Genomic DNA, 19,920 nt, shown 5'->3' with positions numbered 1-19,920 from the left:
GAAACACCACAGTCTGTGTGTCTGTGTTTGACTTCCCTTGGTCAAGGGAACAGGCAATACCTCACAGCTTTTCCTAAGAAATAAGCCCTTTACCCACACATAGCAAGCCTTCCATTCCCACTCCATTCCTGGCATTACTCTTGCCAGCTCTATTTGCATGTTTCCAAGATCAGTCACATCCATCTTTTGAACATCATGGGCATGATCGATTTTGAAAAGAAAGGCAAAAGAAGGGTAAATTTTTAACATGCCAAGTTCTTGTCCAATACTTACATTGTCCAACCTCCGGTCATAGGTGAAGAATATTTTGGGATCAGTTGAGTCAGATGGGCCTTTGTACCTCATCAAGAAAAGGGACTTGGAAAATCTTTGTCCTTTAAAGAATTGGACTGTGTCTTCAGTGCCAAATGCAGTAATGAGGCATGCTGCTCTCCTTACATGATGGGGCAGATCCAGGAGGATCATTGAGTTCATTTGTGCTCTGCAGTAGCTACTAACAGGGAATCAGTGGACTACAGTTTTGTTAGCTTTTTATGTAAGTCATCATAGCACTATATCATAGAATCAAAGAATGCTAATTACTTGTAAAAATTGCCAAAACCACATTAACAATATATGAACTGCATCTGCTTGCTCTAAGTTATGAAAAGATCTATAGCACCACTGTACAGCTCCCACACGTAGAACAGTATCCAGATACTCACTGTCTGAATATTTAAACATAAAGCGGTGCAGGTGTGAAATACCTGTTGCACTGTCTCATTAAAAGATCCAAATTCAAAGATAAGTAGTCTGCAAATGAGCTATTTTGAAATAAATAAAATATTTAAAGTTAAGTATACTTTATGAAAGAGGAAGGCAATAAACAGCTGGGGAAAAAAACACCTTTGCGAAAACAAGCCTTTTTCACTAGTTTTTCACCCATTGGATATTACTCAGATAATGACTTTGTTATGGTTGTAGTAAAGAGAAATATTAAAACAAAAACGAAGGATGTGAGAGAGAGGGCTAGAAGGAAGAATGTAAATGGAAAACCCCACTCAAACTTCATACACAGTAACTCGCATGGTTTTCCCTTCAGACTGCTCCAAGGGTTCCGTGGATGTGCTTTGCAGCCTACTGAGCAAATGTGGATTTTTGTGGTCATTAATGTGCTTGTATACTGGAATGTCCCCAGACCTAAATAATTGGGAGATATTTTCTGACATGTAAAAGATTTGAAAAAACCTGAAACTTTTGTGGACCAAAATTATTTCCTGATATAAATAAAGAGTTTCAGCTACCAATGAAGAAAAACATTGAAAATGTTAAATATCTCTTCTGAAACTAATAGAATATTTAATATTTTTGAAACAAAATATTTCTATTTTTATTTCATGATGTTCTTTTCAGATAAATTAACTGCTTCTCTTTTACCTCAAATCACTTTAAAAAAAATCATTGTTACAAAAATAAAGAATAAGTGTTTCTTCTAAATAGATCGTATTTTTTTCCCCATAGTCATTCACAGCCAAAAATTCCCTGTTTGTGTCACAATCACAAAAAAGACTTCTAAACTGGGTATTTCAAGAACAGTTTTGCAACCAGCTAAAGGCCACGATTAAGGCGAGCTACCTCACCCAAAGCTTCCCCATTTCAGATGAACTCTGACACATTGCATGAAAACCACTTTTTACAGTTGTGTAAAAAAGGAACTGAAAACATCCGAATGAAATAAAGCCACTGTGACTTACAAACACTTCATCAGTGTAAACTTTCTTTCTGTATCTGGATAACATTAGACTGCCTATTTCTTTTTCGCTAATAAAAACCCCCAAATAACATCCTTTTCTTTGAAATTTAACACCCACAGTGGTACTTCGTTCTTCTAAACTCCAGCTGTTTTAACATCAGACGTCTATCCTTAGTGGTTGCTTTACAGACAATGGAAGAAACAGCAAGTTCCAAGAATGTCCTATTCTATTCCTATGGGAGACATTTAAGACCATCAGGAAGAAGCAACCTTTGGAGGTGTACATGTCTCTACTTAATGCAGAGGAAACCAAGTAAACTGACCTTTGAAGAGCTTCAGTGAGGGAAAACATGGGTGTTTCACATCTGAATCCTGTCTGAACTGACCTGTGGTTTAGATGAATCAGAAGTTACACTTCCGCAACATTTTCTAGCTTTGTGGTAGGTGATTGCTTCAGCCATATCTAATTTGTTCTGGCTGTGGTTTTGACTTGCAGATGGGAACAGTTTATTTACTTAAGCAACATCATCTAGTGCTATCTGGGATACCACAGGGTATCTCAGATAGCTGCATGGGGCTAGCAGGCAAGACACAGGACCTGCAGAAGACCTGGCTTCTTCTAGACTGTCAGAGGCCATGCCAACTAAGGTTTTCAAATGGCCTCAGACACTCATCTTTAGCCAGTTGAGCCCATTTGTTTTCAAGCTAATATACTTGGAGCATGATCTTTTGCAAAGGGGGATGCAAAGAAAGTGTTTACAGCTTACAGAGAAGTAGATGCTGGCATTTGGGAAGACACCTGCTATCACAATGTCATATCCAGGCAATTCTCCATGAGGGCTGAATCCAAATGCCATCCAGCCAGTTGTATGGACCTGCAGCTCAAATGTCATCGGCTCCTGTTCATCATGGTCCTGGTAGAGGTAGACCATGTTTGAAGGATCCCGGAAGGTGGAGGAATGCCGCAGTGGAGACGCAGACTGGCCAGAACAAAAACATGGGAGGAACAAGCAGAAGAGCATACCCTGGATTCTTGAGAACTGCCATCATCAACAGGACCACTGGAGTTTCTGAGTCTTGCCAACACCTTGGACAGTTACTGTGTTACAAGTGGCCCAGTTTATATGGAAGCTCATGAAGCTGGGCCTGTTGCCAAAAAGGAGGAGTGCGAACCGACTGTTCTATATCCAATTTAATACGTAGGAAAGATCAACACTTTACATAATATGCCCTGGCACGCTGCCTCAGTGAAACCATGCCATATACATCTTAAAACATTTCAATAGCTCTTTTGTACTGCAGAACCAAAAAAACCCAACAAGGCATGTACCTCCCACCCAGTACTTCCTCAGGGTGGGTGAATGCTGGCTCTTCTCACCAGGGAAAAAAGGCTCTTCTGACTAACTTTCCTTTGTGTTGAAATGAACCCCGACTATGTCATCCTATTGTCTGGTGTGATGATTATTGGCAAGTTTTTGTTGGAAATGGGCTGGTGAGTCTTACAGCCATGGTTTATCAGAGGAAGCTGCTGTGGCACATGAAAATAGGGACTGTAGTGGAATGGTAGAATAGGAAAAATGCTTTTGCATGCATTATGCCTTGGTGGGAGTGAGTGGAAAGAGAAAAGGCATCATTTGTTCCCTGCTTAAGACCTTTTGGTGTAATGATATGAAAAACAGCCTCCATAGGTTTCCAACTGGTTCTGCCAGGAAGTGCCTTGTGCATTTCTTCTCTGATTTGTTCAGTTGCCTAATCCACTGTAGCCCAGTGACTATAGTGGCTGTAGGCATAGCCCAGGTATGTCAGTTTTGAATGACGTGGTAGTTCATTCCTATTTACTTGCTAGGAAAGCCTAGAAAAGCCCATTTGTATTAGTCTGCTGAGACAAGTGCTTGCAGAACAGATAAATAACAGAGAAGAAGGGATATCTAATCTCATTTTCAGGGACAAAGCTTAAACAGATCAGATTGCATACAGATTGCTTGAATCCCAGGTTATGTTGTGGACAGCAAGTGTATTTGTGGTTTGTTTTGTGAATTATGTTAGTACAATGAAAACATTTCAAATTTTCTCTGCTCCTGAGAGTCCCAAAACACTGTTCTGGGAGAACTAGATGGCTGAGGGATATGGTAATGCAAAGGACAGCACAGGGATATCAAAACTGACGGACTCAGCCAATCCGTGGAGAGAACCAAAGGCAGTTAATGATACAGGGGGGAGAGAAAGGGGGAAGAGAATCTGCGTGCCTGCATTAGGGTGCTTTGCAGAGCTGCTGGCATGAGAAATTTTCACCATTGTTACTTCTTCATTCTTTTAAGCAGAAAACCTCTCTCTCACAAGGTGGGGGGAGAGTGAGATTAGGGGATGCAATTGAGACACTGCTGGAAGACATGCGTTTCGGAGGATTACAAGGAGGGATTGTTTAGCTGTGTGACAAAGATTAGACCTGCATGGCTTCTTTGATAGAGCAGGATGTGGTGATTGCATGCCACTGCTGAGGGGCGTGGGAGAGATATCCAGGAGCAGGAAGATACCACAGATTGACAGTGAGCAACATGCCAAAGAAGATTATATAATTATGGGTGACCTGAGTAGAGGAAAGAAGATAAAAACTGCTTCCTTTAAAAATGTAAGTGCTTATACAGGAGCCAAAAATAAAGAGAAAGAGGAGAGTCAGAACCACAGGGTGCAACAGCACTGTTGAGGGTCTGCCTCAGGCAGCAGACATAGAAAGAAGGGGAAAGCAGTGATGCTTCACTGAGTTTTCTCTTTGGAGATTATGATGATGTACCACAAAGTCAAGAAGAATGAAAATGCTGTGCCCAGTACTCTTTTGAAATGACCATGAAGGCTCCGGTGCTGAGATTTTTTGCTGGCAGCACACACATCCCTGACACACAGACAACTCCAACTGCCATGTCTCCCCAGTCCAACAGCTCCCTGTTGCAGTGCAGGGTAGGAAGCATGGGATTCCTGTTATAACCAGTTGAAGCAACATGCGTATTTCATGTCACAGTATTTGACCTTCTGTTGAGGTTATTTAACACTTTTGTTTGTTCTTTTAGGCCAATTTTAGCAAAATAATTTAAAAAAAAACAAACAAAAAAAAAACAAAAAAAATCTCACAGACTCTTGCTTTGTTAATGGGGAAAGAAATGCAACCTGCACCTCAAAGACCAAAGGCTGTCAAAAGTGGATATCCAGGGATTTATTTAGGTCGCTTTCACGATCAGTGGCAGAGGAAGCCTAGACTAACTTAGACCAAACAACTGTTTTTTACAGTGACTTAAGTGACATGGAATAAATCCAAAATGCAGCATTTCTATACCATTTAAATGCCTTCTCATTTGTTAGTATAAAGCTAGTCACTCATTTCAAAACGTTCAGTTTTGAACTTAGTTTGAAAAACCTCTTGCTGAAGATGAGCTATAAGACTTTTAGGGAAGAATTAAGTTTGAGAAAAATGCATAGATATATAGAGGGCTAAATAAATACACGTGCATCCCTATCCATGAGCTGTCACTGGAGCCCTGAATAAGGAGACATAATTCAGTTGTCCACACATAGGCGTCTATATTTGAGATGCCTTCTTGTATTTCACCTGCCCTCACCTGCTGCTCCAGGAAGGCACAGTTTTCCTGCTGTACCTGTCTCATCTCTGTCAGCAATGTGTGGATATCCTCAGTCAATAGGCCATCTAAAATAGCTGTTAGTGCATATAAGAAGAGTTAAGATCCCCATGGTCTTGTCTGGGCTCTGGCAGTGACTGTATATTTGACTCACAGCAATTGTACTTAAGGCAGCCTCTTAGCGAGGGTGGTGACATACAATTATTGCAAAGTTAATTCGGATCCAGAAAGACAGCAGGGTTAGGAGTACGTTCTATCATTATTTTTTTAAAGACAAAGTTTTCTTAATGAGGTTTCAAAAACAGAAGAGGTATAACAGCTTGTTCAATGAGGCTTTGTGTTTGCACAGCTTTATTTCCTAAAGATTTGTGTCTCACGTCCTGTAAATACCCGCTGTTGCAATAGTACTGGTTCCAGCAACTTCTCAAAGGATTCTTCTCAACCTTCTTCGAAGGCTGTTGTCTACAGCACATAGATGAACATGCTACCTGGATCTGATAGATCTCCTTGTTTCTGCAGAGGAATGTGAAAGCAGTGATGACATCTGAGGGATAGGTCTTTCTGCTAAGTAATTTCAATTTATTCCTGTCATATCCGAAAAAAAAGTCAACACTTATCTGAGAGAACCCTTATTAGGAAAGATTTTGAAGACAGAAATCGCTGTGGAGGCTGAAGAACCTAAAAAAACCCAGCAGGTCAGAAAGGAGGAGAAGACAGGAAAAACATGGCAGTCAGCTACAGTAAAATGCCATCTGTCTGTCTTCTGTGAATAGAAGGATAATCTAACTGAACTGTGGTCTCAGGTGGCTTTGTCACTTTTCCCTCAACATTGAATGCCTTGAAAAACCCATCAGCATATGCCATGAGGAGTAATATGATGCTGCTTACTACAAAAAGCTATTGAAATTTATTAACTGTGAAGAAAATGTGGCTGCAGCACACAAGCCCATACACCAAATGAGGTTTAGAGCTTCATTAAGACTAGGCAATACTATCAATAACAACCTGGTATAATCAACCCCAAACTTTGCCTCTGAAGTACAGCAGACAAATACACAAATGCCTAATTCTAAGACAGGTATTTTAACTTGGAGCAGTCTAAGCAGTCAAGTGAATGTACCACAACAGAGAAGAAGAATGAGCAGCAACTGAATCAAAACAGTACAAATTATAGTTGCAAGGGTATAAGAATATGGCTTTTTATATTATGTGGTATCAGGATAAGTATTTTTTCTGTTCTTAGTCCACATCGAACCCTTGCACTTAAGCATAAATCCTTTGCTTCTTATCTTTTGTGTGACTTGTAACAAAGAGTCAAAGTATTTTCCAAATATCTGCAAAAACCTATCTGAATATTCATTAAAACTGATGAGTTTGACTCTTTCATTCAGCTCTGACGTGGGGTGGGAATTCTCTGAGAAGTATGAGAAGGGCTTGGCCCACGTTCTACAAGATGCTCACTCACCCTGGGTATTCTGTTCCATCACCTAAATGCCACCACAAGAGAGAACTCACTTCTCCCAGTACATCATTCTGGTGATGAATGGGAGCATTTTATAGTCTCTCAGCTTCAAAGGAGTCTCTCTGAAGCCAGAGATACAGACAATTCTGGTGTTGCAAGTTGTCCTGCTTGTCAGTAGTGTCTGCATCACAGTAGGGTGATATTTGTCTGCCAAAATACCCTTATAATTGACTACTCAATTACACTCAGTAATGGTCCACTGCCCTCCTTGGGTCACTCATCTTCCAGGTGTTTCTTCATGAGTTCCAGGATTTGCCTGAAGCCAAGAGAATTCTTGTGATGCATTGTGCAGCCCATATTTTCTGAGGCTACTGTTACCGTCAACTTTCTATTCAGTAGGAGAACACACTTGCTATAGGCCTTTTGTTGTGCTGTCACCTCTGTACCCTGTCAGATGGCTTGTTTACTCACTGTTACATTAGAACTGTATGAGGACCATTTTCATATCCTTTGGGCTTTCCTTTTGCACAAAGAGCCTGTGGAGTTTGCTGTTATGGTGACTTAACACCTACGAACGCTTGTTTCTCTTGGGACTACTGCAATATTACTGCTACAGTAGCAGCTGCGTTTCATAGAACAATTTCCTCATTATTTCCTTTTAAACTGCGATACCATCCATGAGCCACAGTAAAATGTGTCACAGTGAGATGGATGCTTTACAAATGCAGTGAAAAGACAGAGTTAAATGTTTAAACTAATTAAACATATAAAACACAGAAGTCATACAAATCTGGGTTTTTTTTTCAGAGTTAAGTTAAATTTCCCATGGAAGACAATTTTCCTGAATCAAAACAGCTTGCTTTAATCCATCCTTCTTGTTGCTATGAATACTGAGTGGAGTCTCTGCAGCAGCGGGCCCAGAATACCACTCTTCTTTGCTGCTGCTAAAGAGCTAAAGAACATAATTTGCATTTCTAAATGCTTCTTCTGCTAAGAAGGTGTGACAGCAGTTTCCATCTAGTGCTTCACTATAAAGAAGAAGGAGATAGAGGAGGAAAGTGAAGATGCTGTGTTTGATTTATCTTCTTCTTTTTTTTTTTTAATATAGAAGTAAATCCAGTAATCCTATCCATGAATTATTGCTGATTTATGCTGAAGTAAGTGAAAGGATTCAGATTGTTCAGGCAATGCATTCTTTCATTTAGATCCAGGAAACCTAAAATTCAGAAGTCTATTATAACATCAAGAATAAGCCACTCTCCACCTCTACAGTCTCCATTTTATTGCTGCTGGTTGTGAAGAATCTCGGATTACAAGGATATAGATAAGAAAAAGAAATGGTTTTCAAATTCCATTTTGCTTGCCTGGACTATTTGAGGGTAAAATGAACATTAAATATACTTACAATGTGCACAGCCCATGTACAGACAGATACAGCTTATATTCCTGAGTACAAATAATACCTACAAAATATAACAGGTATGCAACTGAACTAATCATCACTTGTGCAGTGTATTACTTAATCGGTGGGAAAAAAAGAGAATGTTTTGGAAGAACTGTTTCACCACTGTGTTCTACTTGATTACTGTTTACAGGCTTTTCCGTTTGCGTTTCCAAATGTTTCTCTGGAAGAACATGTTTCCTTGTGTTCTGCAAATCATTTTCTATTGTGCCTGCAGAGGGCACAGTAGGAGTCAGTCTTTCAGCCAGTTCACTTTCCACTTCAGTTTCCACTTTGTCAGCCATCTCTTTCCAGATATTTTCTGTAATAGGAAATAAATACAGTGATAAGGTAAGACTGCAGGCTCTTAGCAGCAGGTAAACACGACTGTCACAAATTCACAAAAGAAAAAACAGTTGAAAATTTTCTCTGGGTCTTACAACTAGCACTGGTGCATTCTTTTCCTCTGAAAGTGAAGTGCATTATAGTGGGGTGTCAGATACCATTGTTATTTTGCTGTCAGCAGGGAGGAGATCTTTCTATGTAAATCTTTGGGACTGCCAGACTCCTTGCTGGCAGCTGCTATAAAACATAAGTAATGCATTTCTACAGAAGTGAGAAAGAGTGGCTCTAACCACCACATTCCAGTGACCATCCATTATCTGCACACTGTGTACTATCACCTCACCTTACTTCACATTTAAAGAAATACCAAACACTGATATAAATGCACTTAGTTCTCCAGGTAGCACATGCTTACGAATATTCTCTTTTTTCTTTTCCAGTGTAGGGAAAGAGACATCACTCAGCACTCTTGAATTCTGTTTTGCTCTGTATATTTTTGGTTCCTGGATCCACGCATGCTTCATTGCTTCATCGGGAGTCATGCGCAGGGCAGGTTCCCACCTTAAATCCGTGGTAGACAAATAATTATTGAACTATTTATGACAGAAAATTAATTTAAGCCAAAAGATTCAGTATTATCTTCTGAAAGTCCGGTCATGAGAATATTTCTGAAACAGATTTTTAGCTGAAAACTAAGAAAAATCGTATGTGATCTCTTCCATCCTTCAAAACTTTTTATTTTCTCCAGCACTGTGTGCTTTGCTGATCAACCTTTCTGCAGCATCAAATCATTTTTAATACACAGTTCAAGGTGTTAATAGGGTAGAGACCCTACTGAATATTTGTTTCATGGTTTTCACATTCTGTCAATGCAAACTCCAAGAAAGACAACATAAATGAGACATGGGATAACTCACTAGAAGATACGTCTTCCCTAATTTAGCTGCACTGAAACTACTCTAGAGACTTAGTGTAACAAAACTCACGTGAGATCTTATTATGGAAATTAAAGGTGTTGTTTGGTTTTGTTTTATTTTGCAAAATCTCTACATTGACTTCATGTTTTCACAGTTTTCATTTACTCAGCTCTCACACCCCCATACTCACAAGTACCAAGTGTTTTGGACAAGGGCATTTGTGCGTCACACAGAGGACAAGTGCTGTCAGCTACTGAGCCATCATCACAAGTCATTGGGCATGTTCCTTCAGATCAGAGCCTTGCTAACTTCGGTCTCCATAAATGTTAGGCAGGGTAGCTACTCATGATCTATTTTTCCTTTTGGAACATATATTTGTTTTCCTTTCAGGCTAACGGGCAAATGAAAATGAACAGCATATGTGATAATCAATCTGCAGCCTTGTCGCCATGCAGTGGCTGTGAGCTTTGACATTTGTCACTGTGCTGTGGTCTCACCAGAGTGCAGGCTTCCTGGCTGTGACAGACAACATGCTCCCCAGTTTTACTTCAGGAGCAATGGCCTTCATTACCAGTACATACCATTCTTTCAACCCCTTTTCTGCCGTTTTTTTCCAGTGCTCAAACACATTTACTTTTCCATTCTTACTGTGTTACTGTCAGTCCTAATACTTCTTTTACAAATCTCTGTATCAGTTGCAGACCGTTACATTCTGATTTGTCTCATCTTAGTGCTGTCCAGAACTGTACAGAAATAATGTAGGAAAACAAACAGATTCTTGTCCTCACAAAAGCTGAATGATTTTTTGTTTGTTTGTTTGATGTTTTCATCTGCAAAACAGTTATATACAAGTTGAACAAAACTATCTGTGAAGTTATGGCAAATGTATCAAGCTGCTTTGGACAGACACAGATTTGCAAACAAAAAAGACAAAAGAGTTCAATTCTTTTTGTCTCCAAAAGAGTTTTCTTTTCAAACCATACTTCATTCCTTTGAAAATTTAAACAATCCCAACACATACCATTTTTAATGTGCGACTTGGAGATACTTGTTCACAAGGTTGAGTTTTTTTCTGATTCACAGAAACTATTTCCTAAATGTTATGATTCAGCCAGCAAAACAAAATGGATCAATGATTCATTCAAATCTAGCAAAATGAGAACATTACAAGCAATCTCTTTGTGAAACAGAGAGGGTTGATTTTCTTTTTATCATGTAACCATATGGATTTCTTTGTTAAAGTACTACTGAACTGCTAGAAAGAAACCTACAGTCAGTGCTAAAAATGACAAAAAATACTAGTCTTGCATAACACTGGAAAAGTTATGAGGCCAGCTTCTGCTGCCACCACAGAATAAAAGTTAGGATCCAAGCTCATCCCGAAAGCCTTTGTGCACCTGTGCAAGAGGTTAGTATTTAAGGCAACCAGACAAAAGTTTGTTCCTGCATGGTCAGTCTCTTAGTTTGATGGATGAGTAAAACCCCATTAGTAACCATCTCCCAAGCAAAAAGACCTATTAGTAAAACAGCACCTCATATCAGCAGGGTCTGTGGAGTCCCACCCTGTAAAATGCTTTAATAACATGACCGCCTTGGAAAATAAACATGATAATGTTTGAGCTTCTCCCACAGTACTTCATTTATTGAAAAGTCCCATTTATTTTGTGATAACAGATGACATGCTGGTGACTAAATCATGTCTCTCTTCCCCCACTCAAACACATAGGCACTTTGCCACTGACACTCTCACCATGAGTGAGGTTCAGTTTTGGAACAAGTTGCCCAAGAGGCCGTGGATCTTCCTCCTTGGAGATACTTAGAACCTGACCAGACAAGGTCCTGAGAAACCTGTTCCAAGTTTGCTCTGTTTTGAGTGGCAGGGTGGGCTAGATGATTTCCAGAGGTCCCTTCCAAGCTAAATTATTCTGTGATACTAGGTAAAAAGTTTCTGTATAGAGAATTTCTACCTTGTCTGAAGGCTGTTAACAGTTACATGCAGTTTGCATTTAGCAACATACAAAAATGTGCAAATCATCAATTTCCTTTAAGAAAAAAGCTGCGGACCACTTGTCATACTAGGTATTCAGTAGCAAAATCCTTGACTAAAGTCAACAGTTTATCCTAGAGATGATAGGTTCTGAGACATACTAGACTCTTTTCACACTCTGAGCTCCAGTGACTTATAAAAATCCATTCCAAACAAGAGAATAGAAAAATACAGTTTATCAGCTAGTTCTTGAAATGTGAAATGCCACTGCTATCAATGAAAAATAACTGTAACTATGAGGAGGAGAAAAAGGTCTTAAATCAGCATACAAACTACAAGGTAACACTGTGCTAACTATGCTAAGTAATTCTCCACACTAACTACCATAATCAAGAGAAAGCAATCAATACCATTGATTCTGGGTTGGAGACATGGCTGAATAAAATCCTCTGCTAAAGGTGAGGCATATGGTGTAGTGGAACTAAAAAGAGTCTAACCTCATCTGAGGGAATGTGCATGCAGAGCAAGATCTTTGTAAGCACATATTCAAAGAAGGAGAACTGTTTTCATTCATATACTACAGTATAACACCTGATTGCCATTTCCAAGCCCTAGCACAGAAAATTCCATAAAGGCATTCAAGCCACCTATGTCAGCTCCAAGTATAACTTCTGCTGGAGGAAACAAGAAGACTTTTTCTAGTAGGAGCAGGAGTTAGATTTAAATACAAAACCAAACCTTGATCTCCATATGCACACTGCCTTGAGACAGTGCATTACCATTATCTATGTTATCTGAATGAACCTTTTCTGATAAAACAGAAAGGTTTAACTGTAAAAGTTCTCAATGAGTAAAAAACATTGCTTTTGGAGTTTACTGTTCAGCATCAGAAGATCTGCTTTTAGACAGGATGATGTCAGCTTTCTTCTGTACGTTAGACCAATCCCATATAGGCTTTCTGTGCAATGATTTCTCTCTGGAGTAAGCTATGAATAATACTGTTATGCAAATGCTACCATGGAAAACAAAACCAAAGCAACCAAACCAAATCAAAAAACACCCTACCAAGAAAAACCCCAACAGGTACAAAGGTTTTAAATGAACAATAGAATGAAAGCAAAGTCAGAACTAGCCTGCTGCATGTAAGTCAAAACTATGAACTCACCTCAGACATCCTTGCAGAAAGTCCAAGAAACCAGCATCATTGGTTTTCAGTACTGTGCTTAGATCCTTGGAGTCTGGGCATCTTTTTTTCCCCTTGCTGTTAGTTATGGATTTAGGAAAACCTTTGGAATCTTAAAAAAAAAAAAAAAAAAGCTCAAAAAAAAATGACATACATCCTCACCAAATATTTAAGAGCTGCAAAACCAGTGCCCATATCCATCCCACTAACTCTGGTTTTGCCCTGCTGGACTGATAGTCTGCCAGCATTGTGGCAAACAATATTGTACACATCCTACAGACTGAATCCTATGCTGTGGTTTTTTGGGTTTGTGTGATTTCCAAACCCAAATTATACATAAAGGAATGAACTCAACGTGTATCAGTTCCCAAAGCTCGCTGTGTTCCTTTGAGCAGTATTTTTAAGCAGTAACAGTGGAATGGATTTCTCAACTCCTTCCCTGTCACTTTGGCAATGAAAGGCCCATAAGACATGAAGAGGAAAGCGGCAGGTTCACTTGTAAACTTCATGTTACCCTTTTGCTTCTCCCCAGTACCTGTCCCTGAAAAAAGTTTTGTTAGATAAGAATTAGCTAAGGTTATCTGGCTCTGCTCTTTACCAGTGCTACTAACTAGTGATTAACTAGCGGGGAGGAGTCGACAACGACAATCAGAAGCAGTTACCAAAGAATGTTCGCTTCCTTGATGCAGCCTGGATAAAATCAGCTGGTGGAAGACCCAATACCTTCAACACAGAAAATGAATTCATGAAGTTACTCCTCATGTCATTAACACACCTAACAAGTATGTTAAACATACTAAGCATCAGGAGAGAGGTGGTATTTCACTCTCCATTTGAAAGGAAGTCGAATGCCACAATTTACTGTGAAATGTCTGCAAACCATTTCATCTTGTGCCACTTACTGTGGAAGGAGTTAAGGGATTCCCTAAAGCTGCCTGCACACAGAAAATGTGATCTTATAAAGGATGATACCGGAATCTTCACTACCACATATCTGTTAATGACAGCAGTTGTAGAAGGTAACATGGAGAGATGCTGTCTTTTAAAAGTCTTGCACAAATTAACATGGCAAGGATCAGAACTCGGGGCTGAGTTCAGTATCAGGTTGCATTTTAGTGATTGGTGTGGAGTAACTAAGCAACTTGCTTTCAGTTTTGCACCTATTCTAAGATTTGCACTGGGTAAGTGATCTGAGGTTGGAGATGTCACAGCACATTCCTAAAACTCTTTGAAAAACATTAAGATGATAGTGCCAAACCCCTTGATATGTACAGACAGTATAAGAAGGGGCAGCATCCACAAACTGCGGCTTGAGAAGCGCAGGGTGACTATTAGGAAAAACTTTTTCGCCACGAGAGTAAAGCAGCACTTGAGTAGGCCACCCAGTGGGTTTCTACTCAAGACTTCAAGGTTTTCAAGATCTCTAGACAACGCTACAGCTGACTACTTAAATGTTAGCAAAAATCTCTTTCTCAGCAGGAGTCTGGACTAAAGAGATCTGATGCAATTGACACAGATTTCTAAGAGAGAAATTATCATTTTGATTGCTTTTTCTTCCCTTTATATACACTTCTTCTGTTCTAACTTCTCCATACAAATTCTGACCAGAATAGAATATGTTTCCTTCAAAAGCAAAACAGTGAGTGTGCAAAGTGGTGTTTGGCACATGGAATGGAAATAACAGTTTTGCCTTAAAACCCATCATCTCAAAGGGCTCTTTGTCTCTGTAATAAAACTCCCTCTAAATGGTCAGCCTATAGCCAATTATATTTCATTATCTCTTGAGATTTCTTTGTTTCTGGCAATGTAGTTTATTGGGTGAATATACAATTAGAAAGATAATCCCAAAAGTTACCTCCATGATGCAGGCAAGTTGGTCAACTTCATTTTCCCCTGGAAACAGTGGATAGCCTGTGTAAAGCTCAGCTATAATACAGCCTAAACTCCACATATCAACAGCCATAGCATAAGGATGACCAAGAATCACTTCAGGTGAGCGATAAAACCGGCTCTGAACATAGGTGTACACTATATCAAAACAGAAAATTAGACAAGAAGCAAAATATCGTAACTGGGACAGAAACGTAAATTCCAGACTTCACAGAAAAGTGAAATACATGTTCAGGCATCATAAATCTCCTCTACCCATTAGATAACATTAAGGGGTTGCTCACACAGGCTCTAAAAACCTTTTCTAATCCCATCCTAAAATCAGTGGGTAATATACTTTCCACTATTCTATCTGGAAATTGTTCAACCAATTTCACTGAAGGAAATTATTCTACTAGTGCTGATTCAACTTACTCCATGTTCATTTTCCTATCTGGAGGTCTTTGCCTTCCATCAACCAACAGTTCTTCATTATTACAGGCTTGCACTGTAGGAAATACTGGTTTCACTGACACCTAAGGAACTTCTACTGCCTTCTGATTTCTCTATTAATGCATTACCGTCCCAGAGCAGATGTCAAAAGATCTCATTCCAAAATTAGGACTCATCATAGTGGGAGGTCTAATTATTTTATCTCTTGCCATTCAGACAACTAAACACACTTACTGTGTTATTTTCTGTTATTTTCTTATTCCTACCTCTCTGATCATCACTTTGTATTTATGCACTTCTTTGCATCCCACATTCCATCTTTCTGGAAGGAAAGCATCCTGAAAGTAAGTGCTGCATGATATGTGATTCCTCCAAATCTGTACAGTCAGAGAGTTCCATAGTGGCAATCCACCCTTGTGCATCTGACCAACTGCACAACTGTTGTCTGATTTTTGCCATTCCAAAGAAATCGCTGACTTTTTGCTTTCCACTCTCTAAGCCTATACCACTTTGAGGGTTGAACCAATTCTCTTTTCAGCTGACTGTCTCCTCTCCTCAGTCATGCTCCATCTTTCCTTTCACTTGTTTTACATTTCAGTTTGTCAGCCTACCCAAATATTTCAGGCTGCATCTCAGATTACCTTCTACTCAAATATGGGCAAACTTAAAATGATTACACACTCCTACAAAACTGGGATGCAAGTGGTCTGAATCTAGTGGTCTGAATCCCAAAATATAGCTGAAAAAGTTTAAATCATCTTAAATATCCATCATTCATAGGAAAAATATGAGCCATACAAGACTAGTTTTGTTTTTCTAAGTTAATGAAATGCAGTGCAGATTTCTTTCTTGGGTTTTGGGTTTCATTGTTGTGTTTGTTGTGGTTTTTTTTTAACAGATAATATTTGCATTCCTGATGATGATATCATTCTTGCTTTACAATATGTCTACTAAGATTTATTATTAGGTGAATTTTTATGCATTCATTTCTCTTCTACTAATTTGGTTTTTGTGACCTCTTGCACAGTCTACTTAAATCTTTGATTAAAAAAAACCAACAAAAAAACAACAAACAACCAAATTTAGATTTTCTGGACTAAAACCATAGTTTCCATTCCTCCCATTGTATGAATCCAAAAAGTACCAATTATAACGTAACCATCCCACTGAGAAAGGCTCTCTGCACCTGATAAATTCCTTGCTAAGTGAAGTATTGAGATTATACTCGTATGCCTATTAGCAAGAGCTAGTCACTCTTGCAAAATGAAATTCTGATTTCAACAGGTATAGAGGATCCCAAGTCATCAGGCTTGGGATGAAGAAAAAGCATGGCAATAGAATATTTGTCTCCAACTAGTATTTGTTCTACTACCAGTAGCTGAATAGTTCATCAGATTCTAAGGACATAGGTCACTATATGTGCTCAAGCAAAGAAGTAGTTTTCACATTATTCAAAATTAAGAAAGCTTATTAAGAAAATTACATCAACTTGACTTTTCTGCAAACCTCTTTGGTGTTCATAGCAGCTTGATCCAAAATCAATAACTTTAACTGAGCCTTGGCCTTTGTGGTATAATAGTATGTTCTCCTAAAGAGAAAAAAGAATCACAGGGAAAAAGGGGTTTTAACACCACATTAGATTAATTAACACTTTGGAAAGTAATCAATGCATAACACATCGGGCTTACACTTATCTGCATAATGAAAGCTTCAAACTAGAACTTCCTTGGGAATGTATTTGGTAACATGAGTAAGCATCCAATAATGTGAAATGAACCAAAGAGGCAAGATTTGTGGAGTTATCCAGTTTGAAGGTTAGCTAGACGAGGACATCATACAATCCAAGCCACTGCACTGTGCAGTGTGTGGTGTCATCAAGGTACCAGCTGGCAAGAATGCTTGCTGTGTGAGTAGAGTGAGCTCCACAAACCTCATTATTTGTTAACCTAGTAAAAGGCAAACTGCATCTGGTTGTATGCTGTGCTATATTAACCAGAACCATCCTTTTGTAACCACAGAAAGCCCCTGTCCCATGAATAAGCAGTGCTTCACGGTTTTTCCATCCACTGCTTTCAGTTTTCTCCAGACTGTCTTTAAGCATACCACTCTCCATCTCACAATGGTGTGATCCCACTGAGAAAGGCTCTCTGGGATCCCCAGGAAGTGATGGATGGAAATGGTAGGGTCTTATGGATTATTAGCTGGGTGCAGATGGGTACAGCACTGTGTGCCTGCAATTCCCTACAATTCCAGCTTGAGAAGTGATTCTTAAACAGCTAGCTCAGGAATAATTGCACCAATGAGTAAACATAGCCTATTAGCTCTCTTATGCATAGCTGACTTTTATCCTCATTAAAAATCTACCTAAATCAAGGGTTTTCTTTGGTTTCTTTCCATTTCTCAGTGGAGAGATGACTGCCTTTATCAACCAGTTTTAAAGTTATTATATGTCAAAGCTTTGAAGTGCTGAGCAGTTCCCAGGTTGATGCCAAATAATGAGAAAGTAGTTTCTTAGCTAATTAGTAGGCTCATTAGGAAATACTTTGTGTGACAAGAGGGAGAAGCTGCTACTATGAAACTCAAGGCAAGTACTGACTTCCACTACCAAAGTGCTCTTGGTCTTATTAAGGGAAGAAGCATCCTCCCTCTGCCCTTCATGCTCATGGTAGAACTCTGTCTCTAATACTAAATGTCTCACAATGCAAGGGAGCTGATTAACTGCAAGACCAGGTTCTGGGGCAGTGGTTACCTAGCATTAAGTCCAGAGAAACTTCATACGCTACATTACATTTAGAAATATCAGAGGAGGCAGATGGAGTAACAGATGTGAGTTTCAAACACATAAATTCACAAAACTGTACAATTGTAGAATGAGAACAAAATTGTCTTTTAGCAAACTCATTAGATGTTCACTAATATATTACTCTATTTAAATACACTCATTGATATTGCCAACCTCATTCCTTGTCAGTGGCTTCCTGAAAACAGATTTCCCGTTGGGCTAATTGTTTCTGATTAAGATATTTTAGCTATTTGCAAGTCTCACTTCTCACTGCAAATTGATCTGGCAAAGATGTTGTCAAGACAATGAGTACAGACAGTATGTGACTCTTCAGAATTCTGTGTCAACATACATTAAGCAAAGTGAGAGCAGAATTTCATCCTTCTCATTTTTACTTGAGAGCTGATTAATTTATTGATTTACTGGTTCATTTGCAGTTTTGTAAATAAATCAAGAGAAACATTCACATGAAATTAAAATAGAATTACAATACTCAGAAAATCTCAGAAAATTTGAAAAATCTAATACTGGGGATTAAGGAAAATGAAAATTTTTCACCTAGCATGAATGCTTAGCAGATATAGCAGCAGGACTTGGCTCACAGATGTTCCTCCAGAAATAGGTGAGTACCCTAAACTTTGTACTGTAGAATTCCTTTGCCATCTACTAGGCTGCTTAATTTACAGTTACTTATATAAAATTAAATAGACTTAACAGAAGAACCTGAAATAGATGCCTTTTGAATATCATCTCCATATCTCCTTGAATTATAATGTCCCTTATCTTGAAATACTTAGTTCCACAAGTACTCTTTCCTTTCTTTAAGCAAAATGTTATTACCTGAATTTGATTCATATCTTCATGCATTTTGGCAACCAGCTGAACTCGTATAATAATTGCAGTGAATGAACTGAATCAATGGAAAGAATTACTTGGGTCTAGCAGTAACACAGCCTGGAATAAACTACAGCTTCAGTACAAATAGCCTACTGGGTTTTAAAGATTCTTCTGAGAGTTCCCTCCCAGTCAATAAAAAATAAATTGAAGCTAACGTATTCTGTGCAGAATAACAGGTTATGAAAGAACTGTACTTACAGGCTTCAGATCACAGTGAATGATTCTTTCCTGGTAGAGCACTTGTAAACATCTCAGCACACACTGAGTGAAGTGTCGAATTAAAGACAAACTGAAACCTTGGAAATTGTTCTTTTTGATCAACTCATACAAATTTATTCTGCGGGGGTTGTGGGGGTGGAAGAAGACAGAAAGCAGAAAAGAGATTAGGGAACTTATTTTTAAAGGCATGATTGCTTACAGTGCATCAAGAGAGTATTTAGCCTCTCTTCCTACATGAGGAAGGACTCAAGCAGAAGAAAATAACTTAGCTCTTTTTCTCCTTGAGAATGCTGTTCTGCATGTAATATGCCCAGAAATCTCCCTGATCCTCCAGATCTAAAGGCATAATGTCAGTGCCTTGCTTGCTTGCTAAACTCAGTGCTATGTTATGCAGCTGTGCTGATTTTCACTATCATTGAACAACTACCATTCAGGAACTGAGAGAAATTAATTTTCTTCAGTCTCCTTTTGCTCTCATTTCTCTTTGCTTTGGCAGTTTGCATAAATCCTTTTCACCTAAAGAGTCTTTAATCAGCAGTAAATACTTCTAGATAAATACCCCTGTGAAGTCAGGCCTTGTTAGGTTTTTATATCTCTCCTGTGACCATTGTATCTTAGCTCCTTCCAGTAGGTCATTAAGTGATGTTGCAACATGGGAATGCTACCCAGGCACTCGGAGCACCAGCAGCCCTGATGACTCTCCCTAGTAGCCTGAGGTTACCCCCAGCTTCTTACAGCCCAGGACCCCATGACTCCAGTGACACCACAGTAGGGCTGGTCTCCAGCTACCCCATGAACGTTTTGCTATGAGTTTCCATAGTAGCTTTCTGAAAAGAGTGGTCTGTGTCTTCTGTGGAGGTAAGGAGTCAACTCTTGTGTCTGTGAGTGACAGACTGACAAGCAGCAACACAGTGAATTTATGTCTCTTTGAGATTAAGTCTTCCATACAATAATGAATATTCAGCAAGGACTGTAACATGTGCAGCAATGGGGGCTTCAATTTA

The 19,920-nt window shown here is 39.1% G+C and overlaps 1 protein-coding gene across 2 annotated transcripts in view; it reads right to left on the bottom strand.

Moving 5' to 3' along the window:
• Positions 1 to 8,090: 8,090 nt before the first annotated feature.
• DYRK4 (dual specificity tyrosine phosphorylation regulated kinase 4) overlaps positions 8,091 to 19,920 on the bottom strand; it is a 28,762-nt gene continuing 16,932 nt past the window's right edge. For both annotated transcript variants that reach the window (XM_061476447.1, XM_061476448.1), the window contains exons 8-14: positions 18,896 to 19,034; positions 16,525 to 16,606; positions 14,552 to 14,724; positions 13,359 to 13,419; positions 12,679 to 12,808; positions 9,025 to 9,170; positions 8,091 to 8,586 (exon numbers count right to left, since the gene is read on the bottom strand). In XM_061476447.1, coding sequence (XP_061332431.1) covers positions 8,339 to 8,586; positions 9,025 to 9,170; positions 12,679 to 12,808; positions 13,359 to 13,419; positions 14,552 to 14,724; positions 16,525 to 16,606; positions 18,896 to 19,034 — 979 coding nt within the window. In that variant the 3' untranslated portion in view covers positions 8,091 to 8,338. The remainder of the gene's footprint in view (positions 8,587 to 9,024; positions 9,171 to 12,678; positions 12,809 to 13,358; positions 13,420 to 14,551; positions 14,725 to 16,524; positions 16,607 to 18,895; positions 19,035 to 19,920) is intronic.

The sequence above is a fragment of the Pezoporus flaviventris genome, unplaced genomic scaffold (genome assembly GCF_033815535.1).
Source record: "Pezoporus flaviventris isolate CSIRO_AGI_PZ_B2104156 unplaced genomic scaffold, CSIRO_AGI_Pfla_v1 ptg000096l, whole genome shotgun sequence".
NCBI lineage: Eukaryota > Metazoa > Chordata > Aves > Psittaciformes > Psittacidae > Pezoporus > Pezoporus flaviventris.
The sequence above is the reverse complement of the archived record's forward strand: the minus strand, read 5'-3'. Positions and strand labels throughout refer to the sequence as shown.